This window comes from Phascolarctos cinereus, unplaced genomic scaffold (genome assembly GCF_003287225.1).
Source record: "Phascolarctos cinereus isolate Bilbo 61053 unplaced genomic scaffold, phaCin_HiC Scaffold_5;HRSCAF=322, whole genome shotgun sequence".
NCBI lineage: Eukaryota > Metazoa > Chordata > Mammalia > Diprotodontia > Phascolarctidae > Phascolarctos > Phascolarctos cinereus.
The window spans coordinates 248,493,134-248,511,402 of NW_027555958.1; the positions used below are offsets into that span (position 1 = coordinate 248,493,134).

Consider the following 18,269-nt stretch of genomic DNA (forward strand, 5'->3'; position numbering starts at 1 on the left):
ACTTAGGATCATAGATTTGGAGCTAGAAGGGGTCTTAGAGGTCATTGAGTTCAACCCCATTATTTCATATATGAGAAAAGCAAAGCTGAGAGAGGTTCAGTGATTTGCCAGAATCACAGGGCTAGTGTTTAAGGAAGGATTTGAATTCAGGTCTTCCTGACTCAAAGGCCAGTTCTCTATCCTCTGTACAACCCAGCTGTCTTGACCTTGGGCAATCACTTAGAGAATAATTTTTTCTCTCTAAGACTCATTTTCCTTATCCGTGAAACAAGGGGGTAGAACTAGATGATCTTTAAGATCCTTTCCAGCTCTAATATTCTCAATTAATTAATTAATTAATATGCTCAATTAATAGATGAGTTCTCTTTTATTTCAAGTCTGTGAGAAAAGGATGGGCACTGAAGAGATTTAAAAAAAAAAAGAAGCACTCATATACACACAAATATTTATAGAAGCTCTTTTTGTTGTGTCCAGTATCTCCAGTCTCCAAGAAATTAGAGATTGAGGGCGTGTCAAAAAATTGGGGAATGGCCAAACAGTTTATGGAAGGTGCTAGAGTACTATTGTGCTGTAAGAAATAGTGAAAGGGATGGTTTTAGAAAGACTTACAAAGACATATGAATTGATATAAAGCGAAGTGAGCAGAACCAAGACAATAATGACAATATAGCAAAGATGAACAACTTTGACAGACTCAGGAACTCTAATCAATATAATGGAATCAACTGCAATTCAAAAGGGCTAATGATGAAACGTGCTACCTAGCTCCGTATAGAGAACTAATAGACTCAGAGTAGAGATTGAAGTATGTTTCCTTTTCTTGGACATGGTTAATGCAGGAATTTATTTTGCTTGACTATATATATCTGTAAATGGTTTTTTTTTTTTGCCTTCTCAGTGACTGGGAAAAGGGTAAGTGGAAGGGAAAGAATTCAGAACTAAAAATAAAATCAAAAATAACAGCTAAACAAAAGGAGAAAAAGAAAACTCTGTATACAGCTTGTTGGGTACTTTTGATCAGTAACCAGTCAAATCAGATAGTTTCTATCTATGCCCAGAGACCTTCTGTGAATCTGTAAATTTTTTTCCATTAAGATGAAAAAACAAAAGGAGTAGAAGAAGAAGAAAAACCATGAAGAAGCAAAATAGGAATAAAAATGTAGATACCATTGAAAAAGTTGACAGGATCATAAGATCACAGATTTCAAGTCTGAAGGCACTTCAGAGGCCATCTAACCCATTTCCTTCATTTTGCAGAGGAGGAAATAGGAGTGAGTGACTCAGTGGTCCCTAGGGCCAGGCACAGCCATTAAAGCTGATGGTCTTCTCTGGACCCCAGAGGTTGAACAACAACTGGGGAAAACAGCTTGTGGTGAAGCAGAGATCTAGGAAAGAGAGGTTGGAAATAAAGAAGTACATGGGAGTGTGGAGTTTGGAGTCCAGGATAGATAGTAAGATGATGAGAGTGTTGCCAACCAGACTCATGAAGTAGGAAGTCAGTACTACCACAAAGAGGGTTTTCTCTAACTTGGGGTGGTCAGAGAAGCCCAGGAGAATAAAACCTCCTGGGGAGCTTTTATTATTCATGGCCTAGCTTTGATCTGGGCTCTGGAAAATGAGAGAGAGAGACAGAAGAGAGAGAGAGAGAGAGAGAGAGAGAGAAGAGAGAGAGAGAACTGAGATATTCCTCAAGCTTTTAAAATGCATGTTGTTCGTGCTTGTGAACTTGTCAAAACACAGCAATTAGGGTATTTTTCCATCCCTTTTCTTATTCAGTGAACCAACTGCACTTACTACCTCTGTACTGACACCTCTTCCCATAGACACAATGTTATATAATGTACAGTAGCCATCCTTTCAACTCCGTTAACTACCACCACTATCCTCTACCCTTTTGATAAGAAATTTGTAAATGTGAGTAAGAAAACTCAAGATGTCCTGATTAATTGATTGAGTAAAAGGGAGAGCATGGACTGTGTCTCCTCTTTTCCTATGTTCTGCTCTTTTTAGATGACAGGGATATTACCAAAAAATTATAATAATAAAAAAAATTTCTTTGTTTAGGAAAATGAAGTTCAAGACCCGGAGAATGTGTGTATATGATATCTGCTTGGCATTTGTTTTTCTGGGAGCAAGAATGGGAGCAGCACCATCCACACACTTTTACTGATGAGGTCTAAAGGTGAGGAGTACTGGAACCCCAAGATCACAACACGTGGGTCCTGTCCGAAAGAATTCAACCCAAGCCTTCTTTCAGCCAAAGACAAGATCTATTAAAGATCCACCATGTTGGCCAGACTCTTAAGGAATCTGAGCACCTGTGAGCTAGTGGCCAGATTGTAAAAATCTCAGCAGTGGCTAGATTATAAGAATCAGAGCCTCTTAATGGAGACAAGATGGACCTTATATACAGAAAGACTGTGGGAGGGATCTAGGAGTGGCTAAGTAGTTTGAGGTGACTGGAGGAGGGGTCTAAGGAAGATCTGAATGGGAGTGGCAGTAAGCTAGGGTGAACAGAACTCCTGGGACCTGGACAATGGAGCCTAGCTAGGATTAAGTGTGGCAATGGCTGGGGGCCATAAGGAGGGCTAGGCTAGGTCCAGGGTAACAGAATCGGGAGATTGGGTATAGCTACAAAGAAAGGCCAGTTGATGGGATTATAGCCTCAGGCAAATGGCAGAGATTTGGCCATGTGGAAAAGTCCAGGGTTTTTCCTTTTTAGGATTTAGCTCCTATCTTCATCATTACCCTGTTCTCCCTTACAACCATTCTACAAACTTGGGGCAAATGGCTAGATTTAGTCATCTGTTCTGAGCCTGAGATATAGAATTTTCCTCTTTTGGGAAGCTTAACTGGTTCAGAAAGTCTCTTTCACACTATGTGTAAACCCACTGAAATGACCCAGAGAAAAGAAATGGGAGACATGATCCATACATTTGAAAAGCCTTTGGTCTAGTTGGAGAGACAGAAGAAATACAGTAATGGGAAAAAACAGAAAGAAAATGAAAAAATTTAAAAAATAAATTGAATGCAGAGAACACAAGTTCATAAGCATTAGAGTCATAGGGGATCAAGGAAGTTCTTGGGGGAGGTGGCCTTGGTCTTTGGAATTAAGGAGAAAAGAGCTGAGACCTGCTTAGGCCAAATCTCAGAGGTAAGAGATTGAGATTGTTCCATGGGTCAAATGGGGGGTTAATGGTGTCCTGAATGCAACAGGCAACACTTAATAGTGGGGTCAATAGTAAGGTCAACTACCCCTGAGAGGTCAGCTTGGTCATAGTCTAGACTTGCCTCTAGGCAGGATTGCAATGAATGAATTCTTCACTGACTGATGACCATCAACCATGCCTTTGAAGGCCCCTTCCCCCCCAAAAAAAATATATATATGTATGTATGTATGTATGTATGTATGTATGTATGTATTTTGTCTCTGTCTCCCTCCATTCCTTGCTTGAAGGAATCTTCATTATCTAGCTATCTAATCATTTCTTTGCATACGTATCTCACTTTTTCTCTCCTCTTTTTATTTCTCTTTCTATTCTGACCTGTTTATCTCTGTATCTCTTTAGGCTATCTCTTTGTCTCTTTGTGACTTGTTTCTCTTTGCCTTCTTTCTCTTGCCTCACTCATTTAACAGGACTTTGTCTATAGTATTTGAGTGCATGTGGTCTTACATGATTCGTTTTCTCTCTTCCCTCTTTTCTGTCTTCCCCCCCCCAACTCTATTTATAGCTCTCCTCAAACCATCTCACCCAGGGATTCTTGTCTGTTCCATAAATTGGAGACAAAACCTCCTTTTTGCTTACTGCCAAACTTACCCCTCTTAGGCAACCAGAGATCAAATTTTCCACTTACTCTGAGTCAGTGACAAAAATCTCCTAGGTGTCTTGCTGCTGGAGCTCCACTATGAGCCAAAGAGCTCTCAGCCCAGTGCCTAGCTCCAATTAACCCATTAAGATGAGAATAGAAAAGAGAATAAGGGGAAACTGCTATAAACCACTTTTTCAGAGGCAATGGGGGTTATAGTTTAGATAAAACTTAGGGGGTTCTTACTCAACAAAATCTCCCTGGTCTGGGTAGTTTGGTGCAGATGCAAGGGGTTGGGGACTGGCAAAATCTTAAGTAATGGTTGACTTCTTGATTGGTGGGGAAAAGGCCTCAAATTTAGAGTAATGGCCACCTTACAATCTCACCAGCTAAGCAAGAGGAAATGAAAGGCATGAAAGAGACTTCATTGTGGTATTAGAAGGAGGTTACAGTGATTGAGGAGGAACAGATCCCTGATCTCTCATCCCCTGGAGAGATGTAGCTCATTAATTCTTTGAAGACCCTAGGGAGGGTTTGGGATGGGTGCAGAATCTAGGGCCCAAGTCAGCAATTAGCTTCTAGGGCTCTTGATGAGGGTGAAGAGAGAAATAGCTCAGGGAAATGAATAGCAAGGAAGCAATTGACAATGCCAGATAAAATTGGTTATCTTTTGCCTGATAGCAAAGACCAGAACATCCAGATTCCCTCTGGTTTCCCTTTCTCATACACTTGAGGAGCCCGTGAATCTTTACTCCTTGCTAATCCTTTCTAAGTTTTTAAAGCCTCCAGTATCCCTCTCTTCCAGTCCTTTCCCTTGAGAGGTAGGGAGGATTTTGTGGTGTGTGGGGAGAGGAGGAAGGGAGTAGTAGTAGGTTCTTTGAAGTAAGTCAAATAATTTTCATTTTCTATCCAGATTGTCAGGATCAAGACCTTGGCAGAAAAGATTGTTTATGCAACTATCCAGAGTCCAGAGGAGCTTTCTGACCAAGCTTTATATTCGTGGAATTATGAAGGCTACATCTTAGAAATTAAACTGGTCAGGAAAAGGGCATTATAAGTGAAGCCTTTTATAGACAGTTTTACTTCAATGAAATGACCAGGTGTAAATTAGCTTAAAGTCAAACTCAGGGCTCCTGCCTCCATCCAGACTTCCTCCTGTCATACCATGGTATTGCAGAACTTCTGAAAAGTCCTATCGTTTTATAAAACTTTTTCCTAGATATGCATGAATGGGAGTGGAAAAAGGCAACATCAAGGGGTAGGGGCAAGACTAGAGGTAGGCAAGGTAGGCGGCTTCCTACAATGAACAAAAGACATGCAGGGGGTACACTTAATAGAACTTTTAGAAAAAATAAATTTTTATTGACAGTTTTTAAATGTCTCCTCATTAAGGGCATATTCTTGCAAGAGATTTTTTTTAAAGAGAATAATAGTTTAGCAAAAATAGCCATCTATGAACACGTATGAACACACTCTGAATTTTCCACACCTCTAGTCACCTACTTATGCAGCGGAGGGTGATGCATTTTCTCATTTGTTCTCCAGGGCCAGTTTTAGTCATTATTTTATGTCTTGTCAACCTCCAGAGTTTGGGCTAAAAAACAAGCAGAATTAGGGTGTATTCAAGTTTATTTCGTGAGTGGGCATGCATATGAATGCATGGGAGCTACAATCAGCAGCTGAGCTCAAAAAAAGGTTTAGCTGAAGCAGATTCTATACCTATAGAGTGAGGAAGTGTTCTCTCCTCCCTCCCCCTTGACTCAAGATGCCTGTGTTTTTGGTTAGTCAGGGTTATGGTTCCCAATAAGCAAGGAAGTATCCCTGACTCAGGATGTCTGTAGTTTTGTTAGCCAAGGTTAAAGTTTGATTTCTTATGATTTATGATTTCTTATTTAAGGCAAGAGAATACCCCCAGGATGTCTGGATTCTGTCAGCCAAAAACAAATGAATGTCATAAAACAAGAGAGCATCATAATAATGGGGTGGTGGGACCTGGACCCCAAAAGGCAAAGACTCTGTCTCTGGAAGCATCCCTAATCTTGGTGGGCCCCTGTGAGAAAATTCTCTCCTTGTTACAGCCACATATAGAGTTAACCTTGTAATTCCTTAGATAAAGGCTAGCAGTACAGACACAGGGGTGCTAACCCAGGAGCTACTATGCTGACTTTTTTCCTGGCACCATATCCTCAAGGACCATGCCTCTGGCAAACCTTTGTGTGAACAGAACTGTCTCGTCCCCTCAATAAAGGTATCTCTGTGCACTGCCTGAATTTTCCCATTTACCCCAGAAATCCAGATCACTGACTTCTCCGCCCCAGGCACATGGCCCAACCCAGACTACTTACACCTACCTAATTAGCATACTTGGCATTCCTTTCTCTGTCCCTTTTCCATATAAGCATTATCATCATCCTCGTTAGCTTGGAAGTTCCATAAGGAACTTTGACCCCTTCTGTTGGGCCCCCTAAGAAGGCTAGTTCAGAACTAGCTTGATTTGGGATTTGGTAGTACAGGGTTATATGCCCTTCAAAGAGTAGATGTTCCCAAGGGATACCAATTAGCCCTGATTGGTTGACATACCAGGAGGTGGACTATATTAAAATGAGGTCTTGATTACATGACTTAAGTCACTGTCTTGGTCAACAGGGACTGGTATCACTCAACATCTGGACAGAGGAAATACTGATGGGGTACTTGGGTGCTTGTGTTTCGGTGCTTGTGCTTGGACTCCAATTTCTCCCTAGCCTCAGAAACACTGTCCCTGACAGTTTCTCCCCAGCCCAAGGACACTGTGCCTAGCAATTACTCATGAGTGGGCCCCAGCAAGACCCTTATCTCTTTCCCTGGTATAGTTCCAAATAGCACCTGAAGGAATTATTAGTTAACATACTACCGCCCTACCTCATTATCTACATCCTGGGCTTCTCATTATTTGTATTCTGTACTTAAGACATATGTATACTCCCTACATCTATCTTGTCAAACAAGACATTGATTGGTAGCAGACTGGACAACTCTCAGTTACCCTGAACTCTAGCTAACTTAGTGAAGTAGCAGGCCTAAAACCTCACCTCCATGTGATCCTCCTTGTGGGCTTTTCCCAGTGAACTCTTGCTAAAACGCTGTGCAGTAGGTTCAAGAAGTGCATGTTCTTTTAAGAACTGACCACTCCTTAACCACTCCCTAATCCCACCCTGAATCATCTAGTTAGCATATTTGGCACATGTTTTATTGTATTTTATCCTATATAAACTTTAACTGTGCCTCTCTAAGGTTGCAGGATCCTAAGAATCCTTGCCGGCTGAAAAGCGTAACAGTAAATCTTTGCCACCTTGACTTAAAGAATGCTTGAGTCTGCGAATTCATTCCAGAGGACCCATCCTGTGCTCCAGTCTTTGAGGGGTCATAACCTCTCAACCTCTCACACTGCAACAATACCACCCCCAGTCTTGGAATCTGTCTCCACTCAAACCTGAGCAGATTAAATCAATTCAATTAAATCAATTCAAACTCCTGGAGTTTGACCAGGATAAGCTTATTATCAGTAATGTCCTTGTGAAGAATATTTCAGGAGCAGAAGGGGGGCTGGGAGCTCTGAGTCTCCAAGACACAGATTACCAAGAGAAATCATTTTCACATTCCCCTATGTGATTCTAATGAGAGCCATAGCCTTCTCCATGAATCATTAACTGATATGGTCAACACTTCATCCAGTGGTTTTGGGGAACTTATAACAACATGGGAGAGGGGAGGGAGAAATCGATTGACACATTGACAAATCATGGGGGCAGTACCTTTAGTAAGTAAATAGCAGAGGAGAAAAGTACAAAATAAATAAATTGTCCATTAAGGCTCAGAAGTCTCATCTTATACAGCTGTCTGGGGGGACATCTTCTGATGAAGTTTTCTGGTCCGAGTGTTATTTAAGCAGTCTCCAGCAGACTCTCTTCTTAAAGACTCCTTGGAGAGAGAGAGAGAGAGAGAGAGAGAGAGAAAGAGAGAGAGAGAGAGAGAGAGAGAGAGAGAGAGAGGGATTTTCTTTCTTTGTTGAAATCACCTACAAAATTGATCTTAACACAATTTTAAATTACAATAACCAGGTCAAATAATGAAAGTTAACTCAATCCTTGTGTCTCTATTATTATAAAATCAAAATTGGAACCTTGTCCAGTTGTCATGTTTAAGAAACTAAAAAAAAAGGCAAATTAGCATTAATTCATTATTCATTCCCCTATCAGGAGGATAAGATGAACACTTTTTATAAAAATACGTAATACACTGAGTGATCAATTTTAAAACAGTACATATCAAGTAATAAAATAATTCTAACTTCTGGTCATGTTCAAATAAAGAACCCCTAATTAAAGTGGATGTTTCTTTTAAGGTATTTACAAGATAGACCACAAGCCATTCTTCTTTCAAAATTTACTAATTGTAACAAAACTGAGACAGGTATGATATTAACTGAGTAACAAAATAATATCCTGGTTTCACAAGTCCTTGACCTAATTATCCCCATACCATTATGAGGAATTAAAGGACCCTAACTTATACAGGAATATATACTAGGAACAGATGTCAAGGCTAAATACTTACTTTTTTTTTTTTGTTAGGCAATTGGGGTTAAGTGCCTTGCCCAGAGTCACACAACTAGTAAGTGTCAAGTGTTTGGTCTGAGGCCGGATTTGAACTCAGGTCCTCCTGACTTCAAGGCCGGCACTCTATCCACTGTGCCACCTAGCTGCCCCTGCTAAATACTTACTTCTAAAATTCTAGCTCAAATAGCTCAATTTTATACTTGCATTTTGCCATAATAACTTCAGATGTTCCAGTCTCAATCTACTATTTAATATTGTGCTTATAAAACTTTTTGGTTATAGAAATTTGCCATAAGAGAATAGAGACATAACTATAGTAAAGGAACCATGTTCCCTAAGTTCATGACAATTCCAGGCAGAAGTTATGTAAGATGGCCAATTGCATTGAGCCAGGCTTAAAGTCTGCCAGGTGGCATATTCATATTGAGGAAATTTAGTCAGGAGAATCTTATCTCAGTCATTCAGAAGTTGTTCTCCTGACCTTTCCCATGAGAACACCTTCTTCAGCTCATAGACCCCCACACGGTTGCTGGCACATGCTCACCCCAGTCTACTGGTAAAATTCTCTTCTCTCTCTGGGATAACTTTCCCTTTCTCAATCCCCAACTACACACTTGTAGGCTTGCACACAAATCAGAGTTAGTGGCCATGTACTTTAATAGCAATGTAAAATAGCATAGAAACACATGTAAGAAGTAGATAGGGAATGGAAAGAATTTTAAGTACCTACTGTGCTAAGCACTTTACAAATATGAACTCATTTGATCCTCACAATAACCCTGGGAGGTAAGTATTATTATTACTATCACCCTCATTTTACACTTGAGGAAACTGAGGCAGATAGAGGTTGAAAGACTTGCTCAGGGTCACTTAGGCTACATTTGAGTTCTGAGTTGAACTCAAGTCTTCCTGACTCCAGAGCCAGGCCTCTCTATCCACTGTGTCACCTAGTTGCCTCAGATAGCTAGCTAGCTAGATAAGTATTTATTAAGTACTTATTCTGTTCTAGGTACCTCATTAAGTGCTAGGAATACAAATAGAAGCAAACTCTACCCCACTAAAACAAACAAATAAACAAAAAACCTTCTCAAAACAAAATCAGTCCCTGCCCTCCAGGAGCTCACATTCTGTCGGGGAATACAATAGATAAAAGGGAGCTTTAAAAGGAGGATAAGGAGAGAAGGTGGAAAAGTAGTGGGGAGAGTCAGGGGCTGAGCTGGGGTCTGAAGTGAGCTTGGCTGGTGTGGGAACTTTTTCAGATAGAGAGAAACTCGGTGGGAGGAGGAGGCCAATGGGATGGATGCTGGCACTTTGAGAAGGCTTCTGAAGTAGAAGTCATCCTGGGAGTTAGGACAGAATAGCTATTGCTATTGAGATAATGAGATAACGTTTACTAAACATTTTGCAAACTTTAAAGCACTATACAGATGCTGGATATTATTGAATTGTTCTGTCCTTTCCACCTTGCACTGCTCTGAAACTAGACAAAATGATTGTAATGTCTTTTCTGGGTGGCATTCCTACAAATATTTAAAGACAGCTACCATCACTCCCTGTCCCTCCCTTCAAGTCTCCCTCCACACTTTTTCTCTGCTTCCTTACTGGAGTTGGTTGAAGGGTAACTGAGAAATGGGAGGTGGAAGGGGGAGGGAAATCAAGCAAACCAGCATTTATTATGTGCCTATTATGTTTCGGGCCAGAATGCAGAAGTGCTGTATTTGAAGTCAGAAGACTTGGATTCAGATCCTGGTTCTGTTTCTTATTACATGTGTGACTACTTGGGAAATATTTCACCATTTTGGGCCTCACCATTTTCATCTGTAAAGGGGTTAAATTTGGTACTCTAAAATCCCTTCTAACCCCAAATGTGTGACCCTATCCCTGAATGGCTTTATTAGAGAATAGAGAATAAGTAGTATTGCAATGGTAATGAAGACTTCAGCGTAAGGCTCGACTTAAAGAGATGAGGAGCAAGAGCACCCTTCACCTGGAAAATCTCTGTGGAGGTAATTTGGGGATGCAGTGTACCACACAAGAGGAGGCGAAGGCAAAGCGATACCCCTTTTGGTTTCCTAGAAATGGTGAATATTATTGGAAGCTGAGCACACTTTGGATCAGGAAATCCCCAGGAAAACCTTTCAGATTTAATTTAGCTCTCTGTTCCCCACTTCTGTGATATTTCTGGATTTGTTCCCTTCAACATGTTAATATATTTCCTCTACGTAGTGTCAGCCTTTGTTTTAAGAAAGAGACAAACAAAATTAGGTCATGTCCATGTTTTTAATTTCTCTCAAACTGGCGACATGAATGCATTGCATGGGAGTTGCAGGCCAGAACTGCCCCCCCCCCCAGCCAGTACAGATCTGATCCAATTTGGGAATTTGGGGGACAGTTATATGACCTTCGAAGAATATGTTGTTCCCAAAGGGTGTCAATCAACTCTGATTGGTCAACATACTGGGAGGCGGGCTATATTAAAATGATGTAAGATTAGTTTAGAAGATTTTGGGATATGTGACTTGGGTCACTTAATCTTAGTCAAAGAGACATTAATTTCCATATCACCTGTCTTGACTATAGGGAGGAATCAACATTTTTCCAGATGTGTCTAGGCAACACAATGAGCAGGAAACTGAATTTTGGAAGAAAGGGGGATAAGGGGAAGATCTGAGTCTCCAAGATAATGATTACTAGGAAAAATCATTTTTCACAATAGTTTCTCTGCTGTCTCCTAACTCTCACTCTCCGACTCCCTATCTCTTTTCTCTCTCTCTCTCTCTCTCTCTCTCTCTCTCTCTCTCTCTCTCTCTCTCTCTCTCTCATCTCTTGCTATGGTGGTGTAAAGAGCCTTGGACTTCTAGTAGAGAAAGATGGAGTTTAAATACTACCTCATAAACTTTCTAGCTATATAACTCTGGGCAAATCATTTAACCATTGCCTCAGTTTCCTCATCTTTAAAATGGGGATACTATTTCTACCTACCTCTAAGGGGTATTGTGAGAATAAAATGAGATGTTTGCAAAGCATTTCACAAACCTTAAAACACTGTACAAATACTGGATCTTATGATGATGATGATGATGATAGCTAGGTAGTAAAGCAGATTAAAATGCTGGACTTAGAATCAGGAAGACTCATCTTCCTGAGTTCAAATCTGGCCTCAGACACTTAACTACCCGAGTGACCCTGAACAAGTGACTGTGGAAAAGTGAGCTCCTTGAGGGAAGGGACCTGGTTTTGACTTTTTTTTGTATCCCCAGTACTTAGTACAGTGCTTGACAGATAGTAAGTACTTTATACATGTCTGTTGGCTGTCTGCTTTCCTCATCAGATTTGTCAGTCATGTGTTCCCTGGTCTTTGCCTCCTCTACCCCCATTGGAATCAGAGAGACAGAGAACTTTTGTTGGGGAAGGAGTAGTGGGAAAGAGAAGGATGGCTAATCCTGGACTCTTTACCTTCCTTTAAAGGTTAGTGTGAAAATCTAGCAGGTTAATATACATGAAACCATTTGGAGAAGCATAAAGCATTCAATAAATGTAAAGACTTCTTTTCCTCCTACTTCATTAGGGCGTTGTTATTTCTTGTATCCACTTCAATTTCTGGAAACACTATTTGTTTCATTATCACTTTCACCTTGTTCTAGGGAATTCCTCCTAGCCACTGGTGATGTGTCAGAATCTTGAAATCTCATTGGAAGCTATGCAGCTGTATGGTTGAAAGATGCAGTGCAGACTTGGAAACATTCAGGGTACGACAGGGACCTTACCCAAGAAGGAAATCACACAAATGAGCAAAGACCTTGTTCAATAATACAATACAATAGTGAAACTAAGATGAAGAATTGTTTCAACAATGAGGATTTATCAGAAAGTACTTTTACATACAGGGTAGTTAGGTGTTACAATGGATAGAGCACTGGGCCTGGAGTCAGGAAGATCTGAGTTCAAACCTAGCCTCAGACACTTGTTAGTTATGCAACATAACACCTACAGCAACTTTATATATTTATATATTTGCTCCCACCCCAGTTCTGGCAGATTAAGAAGGATGATAATGATTCTTTGTATGGGCAGATAGATCAAGATTCAGAGAGGTTTAGTGAGTTGGTTAAGATTGTACAATTTGCATACTTCTTCATCTTCTGCTCAGTATCACTTCCAAATGAAGTAGTAAAACCTCTGTTGTGTTTGAAGTTTTCAGCTCTTAGATGTTAGTAGGAGACTTGGAGAGGAAGGCAGAAAGAGAGTGACTGGATCAGGGAAAGTGTGGAATTCAACATCATATTGGACTGAGAAGACATCTAAATGACAGCTGAATAGGATGGATGGGAGTGGTGGTGGTGGTCTTGGTGAAATCCTCAAGAATATTGAAGAAAAAATTTAAAGATTTGTTTCCTTTCCAGATTATCCAGACCATCCTTCCCTGCCACATTGAAATCAATCATTCCAATCATCCATCCCATCAATCATTCAGTAACATATAGAAAGAAATAGTGGGAAAAACATTGGATTTGTAGTAAGAGGACCTGGGTTTACCACATACCAATTGCTTCACCTTAGACAAATCCATTAACTCTCCTGGGCTTCAATTTCCTCATCTATAAAATGAGGTGGCTAGACTAGATGGTTAAGGTCCCTTCTAGCTTTGGATTCTAAGTATGCACAGTCTTAACCTGAAGGTATGGTGGGTAATTTAAGGAAAAGGGAGACAGACATCCTGACTCCATGAAAATTTTGGAATATTAGGAGAGAGCCACATGAATACCACTGAAGATACTTAAAAATCATTACAACAAGCACAAATGAATATTAGAAATTTTTTTCCTAAGTGCTAAAGGGTTCCAGAATCATATATCTGAGCCAAGTGAGATCAATTAGGGAAACTTTTCCAAATAAGATAGACTTGAAACAATGTGGGTGAGGGTGATTGGAAAGGAGAAGCCTAAGAGAAAGGTTCTCATTGTTTGGACCTTGGGGGTAAAAGCTAGAATGGAGGAATGTGGGGCTGCTTTTTCCCATGTGGGCCAGTAGATAATCTTTAGATGAAGTTTATCCCCTCCCCACTCCCTTGGAAGAGAACTTCAGAATGACTTTCCCCTCTCCTTCCATTCTTCTCCCCCAACCCTCACTCAAAAAAACTGAAAGTAAATTGCTTGATGAGAATAGCATCAGATAAAAGGTTGACATAAAGCCAACCAAGGTCGGGAATTTCCACCTTCTCTCTCCACCCCCAACTTCCCCAGCCATTTAGTATACAAGTCTGGGAGTGAGGTTCATTCCTCATTCTATTCATTCTCAGCTTCAGAGATGGCACCTAATGGCTCTTGTTACTCTGTAAGTCAGTGTGTGTGTGTGTGTGTGTGTGTGTGTGTGTGTGTGTGTGTGTGTGTGTGTGTGTGTGACAAAGGGAGACTGGGGTGGGATGCTGATGAGGTTCTAGGCTTGAGATGTTTAGCAGAGAAGGCTTCTTGGAATAGAAGAGTTTTGAATTGAGTTTTTAAATGAGAGGAAGGACATGGATTAACAAGAAGAATCAGTTACTCTGCTGTCTTAAACATAACTTTATTCCCAAACTTCAACTAGGGATCACTGGAGTGGGGAAAGAAGTGTGCTTTCAGGGTTGACCACTGGCAATGTATGAAGTAGGTTAAGCTTCTTCCTCTAATAGAATGGAATGTTCCAGTTGAGGGAAGTGGAAAGAGCACTGACTTTGCTTTGTAGCCAAAGGACTTGCTTTCAGATTCAGGTCTGTTAATATCTGTGGGACCTTCACATGTATGGGCCTCAGTTTCCTCATCTCTAAAATGAAGTGGTTTAATTAGGTGACCTTTAAGGACCCATGCAGCTTTAAAGCCTATAATCCTAGGTGGAGTTTAGAGATATAGTCCAACATTCTTTTTCCTTGCCCTTCTTTCTAGGTTTTCTAGGCTTTCTAGGCTCAAGAGAAGGCTGGCATCCCTCCTGTAGAGTAGGAAATCAAATTCTACTTATCTGTTGAGAGGATCAAATCAGATAATGTAGGCAAAGCATTTTATAAACCTTAAACAGCTTTGTAATAACTGCTTGATGCTTTTACCCTCTCAGGGTGTTTGCCTTTTCAAAGAGGAGGCAATGGGGGAAAGAAAAACAGGAAAACTCAAATGGTGGAATTTCACTACGGACCCCTTTATCCTTTTGGAGCTCCCAGTCTGGTATCGGGAGTGGTCACAGAATCTAGTCAGTTTGTCAATAAACATTTATTAAGTGCCTGCTATGTTCCAGACACTTTGCTAAGCTCTGGGGATAAAAAATAAGGCAAGACAATCACTACTCAATAGGAGCTCGCAATCTAATGGGAAAGACAATAAGCAAATATATATGTATACAGGAAAAAATAGGAAGTAAATAAGAGAGAGAAAGCACTAGAATTAAGAGGGGATGGGAAAGGCTTCCTATAGAAGATGGAATTTTAGTTGAGACTTAAAGGAAGCCGGGGAGCCAGTAGGTAGAGATGGGGAAAGAGATCATTCCAGGCATGGGGAACAGCCTGAAGAAATGTCCGTAGCTGAGAAGAGAAGTGTCTTGTTCTTGAAACAGCAAGAAGGCCAGAGTCACTGGATTGAAGAGTGTATGGCAAGGAATAAGGTGTTAAGAAGACTGGAAAGGTAGGAGGGGGCTAGTTATGAAGGGCTTTGAATGCCAAACAGAGCATTTTGCATTTGATTTTGGAGGGAATAGGAAGCCACTGGAGTTTATCAGGTAGGAGAATGACATGGTTAGACCTGTGCTTTAGCAAAATCAGAAGGTTAGATTGGAGCGGAGAGAGATTTGAGGCAGGCAGGCACAAGAACAGTAACAGGCATAGTTCTCAGGACTAGCATTAGCTAGTTTATAAAAAAGCTACATCATGCTTTAAGGTTTACAATGTACTTTAAATATATTGTCTCTTTTGATCCTCACAACAACCTTGTGCGTTAGGTGAGGGAAGTGAAGATGAGAGAAGTTAAGTGTAAGTCAGGATTTGAACTCAGTTCTTCCTGACTCCAAGTGGCTTCTTAACTGCATCAAGTGTAGACATAAGGGCTTAGACCAACATAGAGCAAGAATTGTAGCTGAGCATGGTGCAAATGACACTGATGAGGTGATTAGATTAGATTAGATTAGATTAGATTAGAGTAGATCCTGAACATTCAAATAAGCACTGCCCTTCAAAGTTGTACCCAGGGAGGCTTAAAATACACTCCAATGATTCTGCCATTGCTCAAAGCCAATTTGGAAGTCTTCATTTGGAAATCTTTTTAAAGTCACATATTCCTTGAAGGAGCCTCAATAGTAGTAAATCTCCATCTTTCAGGGAATTAATTTGATTTTTGGAAACTTCCTGAAGACTTATTGAGACAAATTAGATAAACAAAGTAGGTAATCAAATCAAGGGATCCAATTTTCAATCAAAAACAAGCTTATGGCCATCTTGTGTGGCTTGCAAATCAGGCTTGTAAACTTGCTCTGAAGGCAATTCCAGAAGAAGAGCTCTAACAATGTTTAAACAAGGGCAGTATGGGAGCAATATGAATGGAGTGGTACTCAGAGAGTGCTTCCTAGAAATAGGGACAGGTTTGGACAGAAGTGCCCTGGTAGAGGATAAACAGCACTAGTCAAGGAGACAAGAGACCTGAATTTAAGTAGCAGCTTAGCCACAAACTTGGTGTATGATTTTGAGGGGGCCTTTCCTAGTCCCCCTAGTTCCTAATGCCTTCCTCTTTCAGATTACCTTACCTCTGTATATATCCTCTAAGTACTTAGCTATTTATATATTGCTTCCTCCATTGGAAAGTATGCTCCTTGAGGACAGGGCCTGATTTTCTTGTCTTTCTAATAATAGAAATATTAATAGAAAGAATAATAATAATAATTGCTAGCTTTTATACAGCACTTTAAGGTTTGTAAAATGCTTTACAAATATTATCTTGTTTTATCCTCACAATAACCGTGAGAGGCAGGTGCTTTTATCATTCCCATTTTATAGATGAGGAAGTTGAGGCAGGAAGCAAATGACTTGTCCAGGGTCATATTGCTGGTAAGTATCTGAGGGTAGATTTCAGCTGAGGTCTTCCCTGACTCTACCTGATGCACAAGCTGTCTGCCTCATTATTCTCCACACTTAGCACACTGCCTTGCACGCAGTAAGTGCCTGATAAATTCTGATTGAATTTGCCTTGTCTGCATTTACGTTTCTTCTCTATAAAATGAGGGAAGTTGGCACTACCAATCTCCTTGCAAAGATATTTTCAGCTCTAACAATCTATGAATCCATGATTAGTGGAGCAGAGCTCTTCGAAGGCAGGAAATATTTCTTTTTTGGACATAACCTCAGTGATGGGACATACTAAAAGCTGTGTAAGGCTTTCTGAATGAAAGTAAGCAGAAGCCAGTCGAGGGAGAGGAAATGGCATCATGAACTTAACAGATCTTTTAAGGACCTGTTCTAAGCACAGCATTGTGCTAGGCACTGCGGGAAATACAAATGAATAATCTCTGCCTTAAGATTAGTCAGTCAGTCAATATGCATTTATTAAGAGACTATTTGCTATGTGGCAGGCTCTGTGCTAAACTCAAATTAGTGTAATCTAGTGGACACACCCACAAATTATGATAATAAAAGTAGAGCATTGTAAGTGCATCCAAGAGATATAAAATGCCTACTCTGCAGGCACAAAATGTATAAGGAAGGAAAGACAATTTCTGACTGGGGGTATCAAGGAAGGATTCACGGAGCACTAGTGGCATGTGAGTTGGATCTTAAATGATGGGAAACATATTGACATCAGAGATAGGGGAAGGGCATTTCAGATGAAAAGAATATATATATATATGCTAACCTGATCAATGACATCAACGGTGGAAAGAAGCAAGTCATGAGCTTTTAAAATATCTACTCCTTTGTTCTTTGTCTCTAGGTGAATGTACATTCCTCAGGACAAGAGCTGATGAGATTCACTGCTCAGAAGGATGACAGGGTAAAGAAGATTAATGAACAGATTAGTTCTAAAATCAAGGTTCCTGCAGAAAACCAGATGCTCCTCTTGGGCTCCAAGGCCCTAGACCCTGAAAAAAAGTTGTCCCACTACTGGTTCGACCCTAGTACAACTATGCACCTCACCCTGAAAGTGGTGAAACCAAGTGATGAAGAGCTGGAGGCATTTCTGATGGAGGCAGATGAAGGAAAGAAGCACCCATTTTCTATCCGACGGTCCAGCTCAGTGGCTCAGGTGAAGGAGATCATTAAAGGCATAACATCAGGGCTCCTCAAGGACCAGACTGTGTACTGCAATGGCAAGAGGCTAGAGGATGGGAAGACCATGTCTGATTACTTGATCCTGAATATTAACATTTTCTTCTTGTGCAAGAAGTGCATAGGGGGCTAATCAGGGAGAAGGGAGCCTGGAGTCAGGAGGAAATACAACTCAAAATCTTACAACTAATTCCTGCTTATGCTGAACATGATCCTTTCATATCTTGCAACAAAAATTCAGAAGGAAGTAGACAAAGTAGAGAAGGAAGAGGAATAGTGGTGGTAGTGTAGTGGAGTAGTAAAGACCAAGTAGAAAAAGAGATGGCTGGAGGAAAAGTAACTAAGGAATTCATTTCAAGCTTAATAATTCTATAGCAGTCTATTTCTAGTGTGATGTTTAAATAAAATCCTTTAAATGCTTTTTGTAGACAGTCACTTGTGTTACAGTTATTGAAGGGGATACAAAATGAATTCACCCTAGGTCATATAGCAAGTAAATTGTAAAGTCTACATTAGAATGTATTTCTCTTGACTCTCAGTTGAAGAATTCTTCCACTATGGTAAAATGGATGTTGGGAACAGGGAAATTACCT

At 40.4% G+C, this 18,269-nt stretch overlaps 2 protein-coding genes across 6 annotated transcripts in view; both read left to right on the plus strand.

The window, feature by feature from the left end:
- The window catches only part of GABBR1 (gamma-aminobutyric acid type B receptor subunit 1), a 65,624-nt gene extending 59,535 nt beyond the window's left edge, over positions 1-6,089 (plus strand). For 3 of the 4 annotated variants that reach the window (XM_020974049.2, XM_020974047.2, XM_020974050.2), the window contains 2 exons: positions 2,065-2,182; positions 4,721-6,089. In XM_020974049.2, the coding sequence (XP_020829708.1) occupies positions 2,065-2,170 (106 nt within the window). In that variant the 3' untranslated portion in view covers positions 2,171-2,182; positions 4,721-6,089. The remainder of the gene's footprint in view (positions 1-2,064; positions 2,183-4,720) is intronic. The other variant, XM_020974048.2, reaches the window with a different exon arrangement.
- Positions 2,098-18,103, plus strand: UBD (ubiquitin like modifier D). 2 transcript variants are annotated; one of them, XM_020974056.2, is made up of 2 exons: positions 2,098-2,182; positions 17,342-18,103. In XM_020974056.2, the coding sequence occupies exon 2, from the start codon at positions 17,372-17,374 to the stop codon at positions 17,807-17,809; it is 438 nt and encodes a 145-aa protein (XP_020829715.1). In that variant the 5' UTR covers positions 2,098-2,182; positions 17,342-17,371; the 3' UTR covers positions 17,810-18,103. The 2 variants fall into 2 exon arrangements, with proteins under 2 accessions (XP_020829715.1, XP_020829714.1); XM_020974055.2 differs by lacking the exon at positions 2,098-2,182 and adding an exon at positions 13,643-13,739.
- Positions 18,104-18,269: the final 166 nt, after the last annotated feature.

Excerpts from the sequence above, each read along its gene's own strand:
- UBD (XM_020974055.2), top strand. The coding sequence starts at position 13,713 with ATGGCACCTAATGGCTCTTGTTACTCT. Across the intron at positions 13,740-17,341 it reads CTAATGGCTCTTGTTACTCT|GTGAATGTACATTCCTCAGG; the intron begins GTAAGTCAGTGT and ends CTTTGTCTCTAG.